At 44.4% G+C, this 15,558-nt stretch overlaps 1 protein-coding gene across 1 annotated transcript in view; it reads left to right on the top strand.

The window, feature by feature from the left end:
- Positions 1–15,339, top strand: part of GDNF (glial cell derived neurotrophic factor) — a 71,775-nt gene extending 56,436 nt beyond the window's left edge. Inside the window, exon 3 of the mRNA XM_073543961.1 lies at positions 14,397–15,339. Within this exon, the coding sequence (XP_073400062.1) occupies positions 14,397–14,869 (473 nt within the window). The 3' untranslated portion in view covers positions 14,870–15,339. The remainder of the gene's footprint in view (positions 1–14,396) is intronic.
- The last annotated feature ends 219 nt before the right edge of the window (positions 15,340–15,558 follow it).

Genomic DNA, 15,558 nt, shown 5'->3' with positions numbered 1-15,558 from the left:
ATAGAGGAGGCCATATTGGAGCACACACTTCCCTCCTGTATTGTCTGTATAGAGGAGGCCATTTTGGAGCGCACACTTCCCTCCTGTATTGTCTGTATAAACTAGGCCATATTGGAGCACACACTTTTCTGCTGTATTCTCTGTGTAGAGGAGGTCATATTGGAGCACACACTTCCCTTCTGTATTGTCTGTATAGAGGAGGCCATATTGGAGCGCACACTTCCCTCCTGTATTGTCTGTATAGAGGAGGCCATATTGGAGCGCACACCTCCCTCCTGTATTGTCTGTATAGAGGAGGCCATATTGGAGCACACACTTCCCTCCTGTATTGTCTGTATTGAGGAGGCCATATTGGAGCACACACTTCCCTCCTGTTCTGTCTGTATAGAGGAGGCCATATTGGAGCACAATCTTCCCTCCTGTACTGTCTGTATAGAGGAGGCCATATTGGAGCAAACACTTCCCTTTTGTATTGTCTGTATAGAGGAGGCCATATTGGAGCACACACTTCCCTCCTGTATTGTCTGTATAGAGGAGGCCATATTGGAGCGCACACTTCCCTCCTGTATTGTCTGTATAGAGGAGGCCATATTGGAGCACACACTTCCCTCCTGTATTGTCTGTATAGAGGAGGCCATATTGGAGCACACACTTCTCTCCTGTATTCTCTGTATAGAGGAGGCCATATTGGAGCACACACTTCCTTCCTGTATTGTCTGTATAGAGGAGGCCATATTGGAGCACACACTTCCTTCCTGTATTGTCTGTATAGAGGAGGCCATATTGGAGCACACACTTCCCTCCTGTATTCTCTGTATAGAGGAGGCCATATTGGAGCACACACTTCCCTCCTGTATTCTCTGTATAGAGGAGGCCATATTGGAGCACACACTTCCCTCCTGTATTGTCTGTATAGAGGCGGCCATATTGGAGCACACACTTCTCTCCTGTATTCTCTGTATAGAGGAGACCATATTGGAGCACATACTTCTCTCCTGTATTCTCTGTATAGAGGAGGCCATATTGGAGTATACACTTCCCTCCTGTTCTGTCTGTATAGAGGAGGCCATATTGGAGCACACACTTCCCTCCTGTACTGTCTGTATAGAGAAGGCCATATTGGAGCGCACACTTCCCTCCTGTACTGTCTGTATAGAGGAGGCCATATTGGAGCGCACACTTCCCTCCTGTATTGTCTGTATAGAGGCGGCCATATTGGAGCACACACTTCCCTCCTGTATTGTCTGTATAGAGGAGGCCATATTGGAGCACACTTCCCTCCTGTATTGTCTGTATAGAGGCGGCCATATTGGAGCGCACACTTCTGTGCTGTATTGTCTGTATAGAGGAGGCCATATTGGAGCACACACTTCCCTCCTGTATTGTCTGTATAGAGGAGGCTATTTTGGAGCGCACAATTCCCTCCTGTATTGTCTGTATAGACTAGGCCATATTGGAGCCCACACTTCCCTCCTGTATTGTCTGTATAGACTAGGCCACATTGGAGCGCACACTTCCCTCCTGTATTGTCTGTATAGAGGAGGCCATATTGGAGCACACACTTCCCTCCTGTATTGCCCGCATAGAGGAGGCCATATTGGAGCGCACACTTCCCTCCTGTATTGTCTGTATAGCCGAGGCCATATTGGAGCGCACACTTCCCTCCTGTATTGTCTGTATAGAGGAGGACATATTGGAGCGCACACTTCCCTCCTGTATTGTCTGTATAGAGGAGGCCATATTGGAGCGCACACTTCCCTCCTGTTTTGTCTGTATAGAGGAGGCCATATTGGAGCGCACACTTCCCTCCTGTATTGTCTGTATAGAGGAGGCCATATTGGAGCGCACACTTCCCTCCTGTATTGTCTGTATAGAGGAGGCCATATTGGAGCGCACACTTCCCTCCTGTATTGTCTGTATAGAGGAGGCCATATTGGAGCGCACACTTCCCTCCTGTATTGTCTGTATAGAGGAGGACATATTGGAGCGCACACTTCCCTCCTGTATTGTCTGTATAGAGGAGGCCATATTGGAGCGCACACTTCCCTCCTGTATTGTCTGTATAGAGGAGGCCATATTGGAGCGCACACTTCCCTCCTGTATTGTCTGTATAGAGGAGGCCATATTGGAGCGCACACTTCCCTCCTGTATTGTCTGTATACAGAAGGCCATATTGGAGCGCACACTTCCCTCCTGTATTGTCTGTATACAGGAGGCCATATTGGAGCGCACACTTCCCTCCTGTATTGTCTGTATACAGGAGGCCATATTGGAGCGCACACTTCCCTCCTGTATTGTCTGTATAGAGGAGGCCATATTGGAACGCACACTTACCTCCTGTATTGTCTGTATAGAGGAGGCCATATTGGAGCGCACACTTCCCTCCTGTATTGTCTGTATAGAGGAGGCCATATTGGAGCGCACACTTCCCTCCTGTATTGTCTGTATAGAGGAGGCCATATTGGAGCGCACACTTCCCTCCTGTATTGTCTGTATAGAGGAGGCCATATTGGAGCGCACACTTCCCTCCTGTATTGTCTGTATACAGGAGGCCATATTGGATCGCACACTTCCCTCCTGTATTGTCTGTATACAGGAGGCCATATTGGAGCGCACACTTCCCTCCTGTATTGTCTCTATAGAGGAGGCCATATTGGAGCGCACACTTCCCTCCTGTATTGTCTGTATAGAGGAGGCCATTTTGGAGCACACACTTCCCTCCTGTATTGTCTGTATAGACTAGGCCATATTGGAGCGCACACTTCCCTCCTGTATTGTCTGTATAGAGGAGGCCATATCGGAGCACACACTTCTCTCCTGTATTGTCTGTATAGAGGAGGCCATATCGGAGCGCACACTTCCCTCCTGTATTGTCTGTATAGAGGAGGCCATATCGGAGCACACACTTCTCTCCTGTATTGTCTGTATAGAGGAGGCCATATCGGAGCACACACTTCTCTCCTGTATTGTCTGTATAGAGGAGACCATATTGGAGCACACACTTCCCTCCTGTATTGTCTGTATAGAGGAGGCCATATTGGAGCACACACTTCTCTCCTGTATTGTCTGTATAGAGGAGGCCATATTGGAGCACACACTTCCCTCCTGTATTGTCTATATAGAGGAGACCATATTGGAGCACACACTTCCCTCCTGTATTGTCTGTATAGAGGAGGCCATATTGGAGCTCACACTTCCCTCCTGTATTGTCTGTATAGAGGAGGCCATATCGGAGCACACACTTCTCTCCTGTATTGTCTGTATAGAGGAGGCCATATCGGAGCACACACTTCTCTCCTGTATTGTCTGTATAGAGGAGGCCATATTGGAGCACATACTCCTCTCCTGTATTGTCTGTATAGAGGAGGCCATATTGGAGCACACACTTCCCTCCTGTATTGTCTGTATAGAGGAGGCCATATTGGAGCACACACTTCCCTCCTGTATTGTCTGTATAGAGGAGGCCATATTGGAGCACACACTTCCCTCCTGTATTGTCTGTATAGAGGAGGCCATATTGGAGCGCACACTTCCCTCCTGTATTGTCTGTATAGAGGAGGCCATATCGGAGCGCACACTTCTCTCCTGTATTGTATGTATAGAGGAGGCCATATCGGAGCACACACTTCCCTCCTGTATTGTCTGTATAGAGGAAGCCATATTGGAGCACAAACTTCTCTCCTGTATTCTCTGTATAGAGGAGGCCATATTGGAGCACACACTTCTCTCCTGTATTGTCTGTATAGAGGAAGCCATATTGGAGCACACACTTCCCTCCTGTATTGTCTGTATAGAGGAGACCATATTGGAGCACACACTTCCCTCCTGTATTGTCTGTATAGAGGAGGCCATATTGGAGCGCACACTTCCCTCCTGTATTGTCTGTATAGAGGAAGCCATATTGGAGCGCACACTTCCCTCCTGTATTGTCTGTATAGAGGATGCCATATTGGAGCACACACTTCCTGCATTGTCTGTATAGAGGAGGCCATATTGGAGCACACACTTCTCTCCTGCATTGTCTGTATAGAGGAGGCCATATTGGAGCACACACTTCCCTCCTGTATTGTCTGTATAGAGGATGCCATATTGGAGCACACTATTGGAGCACACACTTCCCTCCTGTATTGTCTGTATAGAGGAGGCCATATTGGAGCACACACTTCCCTCCTGTATTGTCTGTATAGAGGAGGCCATATTGGCGCGCACACTTCCCTCCTGTATTGTCTGTATAGAGGAGGCCATATTGGAGCGCACACTTCCCTCCTGTATTGTCTGTATAGAGGAGGCCATATTGGAGCGCACACTTCCCTCCTGTATTGTCTGTATAGAGGAGGCCATATTGGAGCGCACACTTCCCTCCTGTATTGTCTGTATAGAGGAGGCCATATTGGAGCGCACACTTCCCTCCTGTATTGTCTGTATAGAGGATGCCATATTGGAGCACACACTTCCCTCCTGTATTGTCTGTATAGAGGATGCCATATTGGAGCACACTATTGGAGCACACCCTTCCCTCCTGTATTGTCCGCATAGAGGAGGCCATATCAGAGCACACACTTCCCTCCTGTATTGTCTGTATAGAGGAGGCCATATTGGAGCGCACACTTCCCTCCTGTATTGTCTGTATAGAGGAGGCCATATTGGAGCGCACACTTCCCTCCTGTATTGTCTGTATAGAGGAGGCCATATTTGAGCGCACACTTCCCTCCTGTATTGTCTGTATAGAGGAGGCCATATTGGAGCACACACTTCCCTCCTGTATTGTCTGTATAGAGGAGGCCATATTGGAGCGCACACTTCCCTCATGTATTGTCTGTATAGAGGAGGCCATATTGGAGCGCACACTTCCCTCCTGTATTGTCTGTATAGAGGAGGCCATATTGGAGCGCACACTTCCCTCCTGTATTGTCTGTATAGAGGAGGCCATATTGGAGCGCACACTTCCCTCCTGTATTGTCTGTATAGAGGAGGCCATATTGGAGCACACACTTCCCTCCTGTATTGTCTGTATAGAGGAGGCCATATTGGAGCGCACACTTCCCTCCTGTATTGTCTGTATAGAGGAGGCCATATTGGAGCACACACTTCCCTCCTGTATTGTCTGTATAGAGGAGGCCATATTGGAGCGCACACTTCCCTCCTGTATTGTCTGTATAGAGGAGGCCATATTGGAGCGCACACTTCCCTCCTGTATTGTCTGTATAGAGGAGGCCATATTGGAGCGCACACTTCCTTCCTGTATTGTCATAGCATACATAGTGTTACTATCCTGACTTATCTAGGTCTCAGCAGTACAAAGGAGCTGTATATAATTCACATATCATCTAGTGATGACTCTGCTCATTATGTTCCAGTCTATACAACAAAGCTGTCAAGTCAGCTGTTTAAAAGAAAATGTGTAACTGAAATGTGTGCTCTAATGAACAGCGTAAAAAGTGGAATAGTTCAGGTTTTTCTTTATATGAATAATCACATTAACCATAGCTCTCAACTGTCCCATCACGTCAGAGCTTTTGTCCTGGATTCTGATCCTCCCCTCTCTCTCTTCATCACTCTGTAGCTCCTCAGGGGCAGGGCCGCTTGTCTCTGCTCAGTGCATAAATTAAATAGTATATTAACTGCTTCTTCTGTGATCAGTTTGTACCGTGACGCAAACTTGTGTCTTTATGTTTGCAAGCTGCAGCTCTACCAACGAGCCATAGTTTACAATGTTGTAGATGGGAGAATTTGGTAATCTTGACCTCTTTTGCAGGCAGTGAGTTCAGGAGCAAATTATACATTTACATTGAAATACATTGTGTATATAGAACAATGTATTTCTATGACCCTTGTATATGGAGATGAAGAAAAATATATATTTTTTTGTTATAAAAGTAGTAAAGAATAATAAGCAGCAATTACAAACATGTAATGTTATCTATTTTCATGAGTCTCCCCTGGTCTTGAACCCACAAACTCAACATTCCAGGCGGAAACCTGCGCTGCAGAGCCACAAGCTCTGATGTCATGGGGAGAATTTTGTGTACTTGATCTGTACTGTAGGCCCTGACTCCACAGGCAGATTATACTGATACACTGTGGATTTCTATGTATTTCTATGAGGGAGGGAGAATAAGGCCTCTTTCACACATCCAGTGTCAGGGGTCCGGCGGCGTGCGGCGAAAAGCCGGGCCGCCGGATCCAGCCTGCAGCAGTGACACCGGGTGTACATGCGGCGCCTGATGCGGCTTGGAGGACATTTAAAGGAGCCGCAGCACCGGGGGACGAGAGAGCCAGCCGGAGAGAGAGCGGGAGATGAGAGAGCGGGGGATGAGAGAGCCAGCCAAAGAAAGGTAGAGAGAGAGAAGGGGAGGGGGAGAGAGAGAGATGCGCGCTTGTGGGGTTAAAACTCACAGTGCCCGGGCATGCGCTGTTGAAAAAGCTGGTCTGGCGCTGCAAAAAAAACGTTGCAGCCAACGTTTTTTGCAGACGCCGGATGGCGCATGTTTGCATGTATCAAAACCCGGAGGCGCCGCATGTCCATCCGGCACGATGCGGCGATCATTACATTCTGTATGAAAAAAACGGATCCAATTCCGGATCCGGTTTTCACAATTTTCGCAGCATCGTGCCAGATTTAAAAAAAAAAAAACGGATGTGTGAAAGGAGCCTTAGGCCTCCTTCACACATCAGTTTTTTGCAATCAGACTCACAATCCGCCAAAATGTGAAAAAAAAAAAAACGGATCCTGTGCAGATTGTAAAAAACTGATGCACCGGATCCTTTCTTTTGACGGATCCGTCTATGTTGGAGCTTCAGGAATTTAAAGGAACAGGATTCTAGAGAGAAATTTTTTTTTTTTTTTTGTTGCCAGAATGGAAAAAGCAGCCGCAGGGGTTAAAATAAAGAAAGATTATTCCGGGCATCATGCTCCGTTTTAAAAGACGGAATCCGTCACTGGATTCCGTATTGTGACGGACAGCGACGGATCCTGCGCCCATAGGCTTCCATTATAGCCAACGACGGACGGCGCTGGATCCGTCGCTGTCCGACTTTTCGACGTTCACAAAAAACGTTACTTTGTCCGTCGTCTCCGGCTGACGGACAAAGATTTTCCGATGGATGAAGCATGAGGCCATCCATCACAATCCGTCGCTAATAAAAGTCTATGGCATCAGTTGATGGATCCGTTTTTTTTTTTTTTTTAAAAAAACGACGGATTGTGACTGATGGCAAAAAACTGATGTCTGAAAGAGGCCTAAGATTTATTTTTTCATCCTATAAAATTACTAAAAAATAATGGAATACACTTGATAATGAAAAAAGTTACTTTGAAAGCGTTTTTTTTTTTTTTAAATAATAAACCTCACAAATCTGCAAATGAAAAGGACATACAGTGCCTTGTGAAAGTATTCAGCCCCCTGGAACTTTTCAACCTTTTCCCACATATCATGCTTCAAACATAAAGAGACCAAATGTAGATTTTTGGTGAAGAATCAACAACAAGTGGGACACAATTGTGAAGTTGAACGAAATTTATTGGTCATTTTAAATTTTTGTGGAAATTCAAAAACTGAAAAGTGGGGCGTGCAATATTATTCGGCCCCTTTAACTTTGTTGCTCCACCTTTTGCTGCGATTACAGCTGCAAGTTGCTTGCAGCATGTCTCTATCAGTTTTGTACAAGAGACTGAAATTGTTGCCAATTCTTCCTTGGCAAACAGCTCGAGCTCAGTGAGGTTGGATGGAGATCGTTTGTGAGCAGCATTTTTCAGCTCTTTCCACAGATTCTCAATTGGATTCAGGTCTGGACTTTGACTTGGCCATTCTAACACCTGGATACGTTTATTTGTGAACCATTCCATTGTAGATTTTGCTTTGTTTGGGATCATTGTCTTGTTGGAAGACAAATCTCCGTCCCAGTCTCAGGTTTTTTGCAGACTCCAACAGGTTTTCTTCAAGAATGGTCCTGTATTTGGCTCCATCCATCTTCCCTGTCCCTACTGAAGAATAGCAGGCCCAAACCTTGATGCTGCTACCACCATGTTTGACAGTGGGGATGGTGTGTTCAGGGTGATGAGCTGTCGCCTTTACGCCAAACATATCGTTTGGCATTGTTGCCAAAAAGTTTGATTTTGGTTTCATCTGACCAGAGCACCTTCTTCCACATGTTTGGTGTGTCTCCCAGGTGGCTTGTTGCAAACTTTAAACAACACATTTTATGGATATCTTTGAGAAATGGCTTTCTTCTTGCCACTCTTCCATAAAGGCCAGATTTGTGCAGTGTACGACTGACTGTTGTCTGATGGACAGACTGTCCCACCTCAGCTGTAGATCTCTGCAGTTCATCCAGAGTGATCATGGGCCTCTTGGCTGCATCTCTGATCAGTCTTCTCCTTGTTTGAGATGAAAGTTTAGAGGGACGGCCGGGTCTTGGTAGATTTGCAGTGGTATGATACTCCTTCCATTTCAATATGATCACTTGCACAGTGCTCCTTGGGATGTTTAAAGTTTTGGAAATAATTTTGTATCCAAATCCAGCTTTAAACTTCTCCACAACGGTATCACGGACCTGCCTGTTGTGTTGGTCTTCATGATGCTCTCTGTGCATCAAACGGAACCCTGAGACTATCACAGAGCAGGTGCATTTATATGGAGACTTGATTACACACAGGTGGATTATATTTATCATCATTAGTCTTTTAGGACAACATTGGATCATTCAGAGATCCACAATGAACTTCTGGAGTGAGTTTGCTGCACTGAAAGTAAAGGGACTGAATAATATTGCACGCCCCACTGTTCAGGTTTGAATTTCCACAAAAATTTAAAATAACCAATACATTTCGTTCAACTTCACAATTGTGTCCCACTTGTTGTTGATTCTTCACCAAAAATTTACATTTGGTGTCTTTATGTTTGAAGCATGATATGTGGGAAAAGGGGGGGGGAAAGGTTGAAAAGTTCCAGGGGGCCAAATACTTTCGCAAGGCACTGTATCTGGTGTCCCTGTATTCGTAACAACCCGCACATCACAGCGATAAGATTATTTAAGGGAATCGGTAAAGGACGTAAAAAAATAAAATAAAAACGGTGTGATTTGATATTTCACTATTAAACCCATGTAATAAAACAGTAATGCTGAGGCCGTGTTCACACAAATGCTGCGTTCTGTCGCTTTTTTCTGCACGTGTCCTCACCACACATTGCAATGGCAATCTGATTGTTTGCTGCTTTTTATGTGCGTTTTTCCTCTTATTTGATGAGATGTTGGGGCAGATATGAAGCAGAGTTTTTAACAAAAACATGCAAGCGTTTTTTTTTTTTCATGCATTTTTTTTTCAGAAGCCTATAGAGAGGAAATGCACTCAAATTGCAGAGTTCAGCAGCATCTTCCGACCACAGAGTGTGGAAATTTCACGGAATCACATTTGCATAACAATTTACACCCTGTTCACACGTAGCGTAAATGTTGTGTTTTTTCCTGCTGTTTCTTTGCACAGAAATTCTGCTGTTGAACTCTCCAAGCAAAGTGGATGTGATTTCATCAGAACTGCGCCCCCTGTGGTCTAAAGATGCTTTTTCTCTCATCTTCTATGTGGAAGCTAAAATCACATGTAAAAAAAACTGCAGATACTTTATTAAGTGCAGAATGAAAACTTTTCTGTACTATAAAAAGCATATTTAAAACGCAGTTTCACGTCTGCACCACAAACGCATCAAATAAAGAGAAGATTGCTATTGTGTAGTTTGGTCCGGATCCTGCAGAAAACAAAAAAGTGTGAACACGGCCTTCTAGAGACCAAAAAATCCGGATGTCGTATAGTGACACTACATAAAGATGAGAATGTTCTGGCGGCTCCGACTGTGAATGAAGAAACAAAAAATAATCCAGAGGTCCCAACTAGAGATGAGCCGGAGTCACAGATGATGTCGCTCCGACCCTGGGTGACCAAAAGTCGGAAGGTTAGAGATTCGCGGCCTCCTGTCCAGCCTCCCGGTAGCACTGACCTGGACTCGGGACCGGAGTCCCCTGGAAACAGTGGACAGTCCCAGATTTGGGTCTGCGCCCTGCAGACTAAGGGTACCGTTACACTAAGTGACGCACCAGCGATCCCGACAACGATACGACCTGGTAAGGATCGCTGGTGCGAAACAGTCAGATCTACTCAACGACGCAGGAACGATCACGGCGGCCGTTGGGACCTTGTCACACAGCAGCAATTCTGACGACTCCCGCCTGCGTCCATGATTTCTGAGTCGCTAACGAGGTCGCTTGTCGGTGTCAAACACAGCGATGCATGCTGGCCAGCGGGACACCAGCGTTCAAAAATGGCCCAGGACAGTCGAGCACGATCAGCGACATTGCAGCGGGGGGGGCCAGTCGCTGCTAAGTGTCACACGTAACGAGATCGCTGGCGAGGTCGCTGTTTGCGTCACAAAATCGGTGATGCATCAGCGATCTCGCTTAGTGTGAAGTACCCCTAAGGAGTCTGCTGAATGCCCCTCAGTGCCACTGCTGTGGTAAATGGACTTGGATGTGCCACGACGCGCGTCGCATCATTTGTCCCTCTTTCTATTCTTCAAAAGTTAGGAGGTATGATATTAGCAATAAAATAAAAGAATTTTAAACAAAATCCCTGCTGATTTTGAGATGATACCATATCGGCAGCCGAATTCCATAATCGCCATTCATGTTAGCGCGGCAGCAGAACACAATGCCGGAGCTCCGGGTCCGGGATGTAGAAGACGCCTGTACTGACGCAGCCTGTGAATCAAAAATTTGCATAATCAAATAGAATATTCATCCGAGCAAGAACGGGTAATCAAGCAAACAAGACATCATGAATGTCAATGGAACAAGTGAATAACTTGATCCACATTTGTATGCAGCTTATACCCAGGAAAGCTCCTGAGGACACCTGAGACGACTATTATTTGTACTACCAGCGAGCGGTCTTTTGACTTGCAAACTTCACATCTGGTGATTATACTCGTCTCCATGGGTGACTGCGATTTAAACAGATTTGCAGTATTAGAAAAACATGGCTGCGTTCTTTCAGGAACAGCGCCACACCTGTTCACAGGTTGCGTGAGGTATTGCAGCTCATCCACATTGAAATCAATATCGCTGAGCTACAATGTTTGTGGAAGTAGGCATCCATTAAAGAAACCCAACTGGCTGGTTTCCAGGGTGGTATGATTTACTACAGGAACATGGACACGACACCCACCCAGATGTTTGTGGTGCAGTCTGTGCTGGGACGTTTGCATGTAGGAGCCTGGTCGTGGTATGAGAGCAGCTGTTCTGTCATTTCTGTCAGTGACAGCATTAATGGAGCAACATGGCAGGGTGTAATCCCTGAAGGGGGTGAAGTGACCTAAGCACCAGGATATGTACAGTAATATTAGGCATTTAGGAAGGGATGGTCAGTACGACTACTGCTATAAAAAAAACTGACCAGCACCTCTTGACATAAAGCAAGTGTGAACAGGTGCCAGCTTCTAGGATTGCATTATATACAAACCAGAGAGCGCAGAAGCCTCCGTGTCAACATAAAAATATAAGTTACATCTATTTTTCTCCTATCTACTGCTGATGGAATCCTATCTATACTGTTTCAGTTACATCCTGTATTATACTCCAGAGCTGCGCTCACTATTCTGCTGGTTCAGTCACTGTGTACATACATTACATTACTGATCCTGAGTTACATCCTGTATTTATACTCCAGAGCTGCACTCACTATTCTGCTGGTGCAGTCACTGTGTACATACATTACATTACTGATCCTGAGCTACATCCTGTATTATACTCCAGAGCTGCACTCACTATTCTGCTGGTGCAGTCACTGTGTACATACATTACATTACTGATCCTGAGCTACATCCTGTATTATACTCCAGAGCTGCACTCACTATTCTGCTGCTGCAGTCACTGTGTACATACATTACATTACTGATCCTGAGCTACATCCTGTATTATACTCCAGAGCTGCACTCACTATTCTGCTGCTGCAGTCACTGTGTACATACATTACATTACTGATCCTGAGCTACATCCTGTATTATACTCCAGAGCTGCACTCACTATTCTGCTGCTGCAGTCACTGTGTACGTACAATACATTACTGATCCTGAGCTACATCCTGTATTATACTCCAGAGCTGCACTCACTAGTCTGCTGGTGCAGTCACTGTGTACATACATTACATTACTGATCCTGAGTTACATCATGTATTATACCCCAGAGCTGCACTCACTATTCTGCTGGTGCAGTCACTGTGTACATACATTACATTACTGATCCTGAGTTACATCATGTATTATACCCCAGAGCTGCACTCACTATTCTGCTGGTGCAGTCACTGTGTACATACATTACATTACTGATCCTGAGTTACATCCTGTATTACCCCTTTCTGACGGAATAGTACGTCCGATGGCAACACCCCTGCTTTGATGTGGGCTCTGAACAGCTGACATGTGCCCGCAATAGGCACAAGTGGAATCGCGATCCACCCGCGCCTATTAACTTGTTGAATACTGCTGTCAAACGCTGACAGCAGCATTTAACAAGGGCTTTTGGCCACTGGGCCGGAAATACGCGCATTGCTGACCCTCGTCATGTGAGCGGGGATCAGCGATTCGTTGGCATAACAACCAGAGGTCTCCTTGATGCCGGATTGCTATGAGCGCCACCCTATGGTCGACGCTCATAGCAGTGCTGTAACTCTGCTACATATAGGCGATCTAGTCATCGCCTGTATGTAGCGCCGACCGCACCAAAATGCAACACTGCGTTTGGCGCAGGTCGGCTCACCGTCAAAAGGACACATGCGGTGGCAAAAGCATGCCTGCGTACCCAATGCTAAAGATGGGGTACGCAGGCCGTATGCTGCAGCATGCGCCCATAGGCAGAGCTGACCGAACGAGGCGCGGCAGGGGGCGGAGCTTCACGGCGAGTGTCCACTGTGCCTCCTAACGCTAATGTGAAACCAGCCTTATTGCATTACAGCCTAAGTGTTACCATTCTTTATCCCAAAGGGGTGTGTCCCTGCAGTCAGATACTGTCAGCTGACTGGACAGCTTCAGATTATGTATGGGCACACCCCTAGCTTTTGACGCCCATTTATCTAAATTGTAATATTTATGAATCTGCCTATTACTTAGATATTGTGTCAGATTCCCGTAATAGAAATCTCTGTGCAATGCCACAGGGGTCTGTGCCTGTCTCAATAGTTCTTGTTTTGGAAATCTGTAGTGGTTCAAGATCACTTTGTTTTACTATTGTTTAGCTAGATTTTACTTTTAAGTAGTTTGTTGTCTGTATTAAGATAATAATTTTCTAAATTGAATCTATAACTCGCTTTTCCTTGTATCAAGAAAGTTTTTAAGTGTTGGTGTAGAGTTGTGTTATTAGTACAGATATTATGAGAGACTTGTCATTAATCATATAGATCTACTTTTAAATGTATGGCTAACGTATGTGGCCTCAGTTACATAGTTTGGAACCAGCACAGATCTTTTTGATAAACCAGCCAGTCATACCTTGTATATATTACAATATACACATAGCCTTGTATTATCTGTGATTGGATCTCCCGCCCGCAAAAATCCCTCCCACCCCATTATGTGAAGCACTACAACTATGAGCACACTGTGCAATTACCCAGAAGGTTGCTGGAAATGATCAAAATGTTACCTTGTGTATAATGAAAAAAAAATAAAAAAATCAAGCCCTAGAATAATATAGGTATCTTTTTTTATGATAAAATTTAGGAACCGCAATGGGTGCAACAGTAACGCCAAGACATATTTTAACCCAATGTCAGTTCTTGATGCACATACACAATTATACTAAAAATCTGATGACTAAAAAGGTGAAATGTATGATGATTTTTAGCTAATATTACAAAATATTTAATTGTTTTTTAGTAAAATCTTTTAATTAATCTTCTTTGGATCAAGTCTTAATTGGCCAGAAGAGAGGCTACTCTGACAGACTCAGGCTGTGCATTAAATGGTCAGCCATTTAGTAATAATTGCTTCGATTGGTCAATCACCGAGTACAATCCAATTTACAAAATTATTGTCTTGGTGTAATTAACTGGCAATGTATTTGTTTTCCTATATTTTGGCTATTCACAATTTTATTATTAATGCATGCTCATAAAAACATTACACAACATCCACATAGACACATTTTTCCAATATGATGAATCTTTTATTAAGAAATGTGAAATACGTGTTTACTCTTCAGTCACGGAAAATAAATAGTAGCATTCTTCATTTACATATATAAAAAGAAGCCAATAATGTTAGGAGCTGTTGCTACATGATATTTTTAAAATTGCTCATAGGTTATGATATTTTAATATTTCAATTTTTTCTTTCCTATCCTTGAAAATGCAGCTGAAGACTATCCAGATCAGTTTGAAGATGTGTTGGAGTTTATTCAGGACACGATAAAAAGACTTCGGAGGTCATCCAACAAGCAATCCCTCCCCAGACGAGACAGAGGGAGACTCGCTGCTACAACAGACACTCAGAATTCCAGTAAAAAGACGAGCAAGGATACTAGAAAAAGGAGAAACAAGGGATGTGTTCTTAGGGAGATACACTTGAATGTGACAGACTTGGGATTGGGCTATGAAGCCAAGGAAGAACTAAAGTTCAGGTACTGCAGTGGGTCCTGCAATAACCCAGAGACAACTTACGACCAAATTCTAAAAAACTTGACAATCAAGAAAAAGTTGGTTAATGACAAGGTGAAGCAAGCGTGTTGCAGGCCCATTGCCTTTGATGATGATGTTTCATTTTTGGATGACAATTTAGTTTACCATACCTTGAGGCAACATTCCGCTAAGAAATGTGGATGTGTATGATTTTATTTTTGAATAGCCATGGGGCAGTGTGTATTGCATTCCTGAAATAAGGCAAAGAAAGGGATCAAGATTTCCCCCCCATAGTGGTCTCCCGGAAGACAGAAATGGAGAAGAGGACCAAGGATGGTTGGGCATGGAGCTATCATGGAAATCTGTTGTGGCATTTATCCAGTGAGTGCCAGGATAAAAATTTTAAAAGAAATCCCTCCGCAAGAGAGATGTAGACAGCAGACACTAGTCTTAGAGGAGAGCGGCATTTCGACGATTTTTCTATACGTGACTCACCAGCAGTGTTGACTGGAAAGGTCGATATCCAGCTTTTTAAGCAACGGCATTTATACATCATGCATGTCAGGTTTTTTTTTTTTTTCCTGTATATCTTTTTGTTACATCAGAAAACAAGTGTATTACATAATCCGATAGTTGTGTATTTTGGGGTTTAATTAAAATTTTTGCTACTTTAGTACATATTACTTTAGTCCATTGACATACTTTACCACGATCCACAGGTTATTGTAATTTATGACATCACTTACATTTCATGTTTTTTTGTTTGTTTTTTTTTACTCCAAAATTATGGTAAAGTGGGACTCTTCTAGGCCCTTATAAAATGCACAGTAGACTAGATCATGTCATAAACAATCGTGGCTTCACCATGGAAGGTCAGATGAGCCATAGCCCTGGCCAAA

This window comes from Dendrobates tinctorius, unplaced genomic scaffold, assembly GCF_039654945.1.
Source record: "Dendrobates tinctorius isolate UK_male_01 unplaced genomic scaffold, ASM3965494v1 ptg000135l, whole genome shotgun sequence".
NCBI classification, from domain to species: domain Eukaryota; kingdom Metazoa; phylum Chordata; class Amphibia; order Anura; family Dendrobatidae; genus Dendrobates; species Dendrobates tinctorius.
The sequence above is the reverse complement of the archived record's forward strand: the minus strand, read 5'-3'. Positions and strand labels throughout refer to the sequence as shown.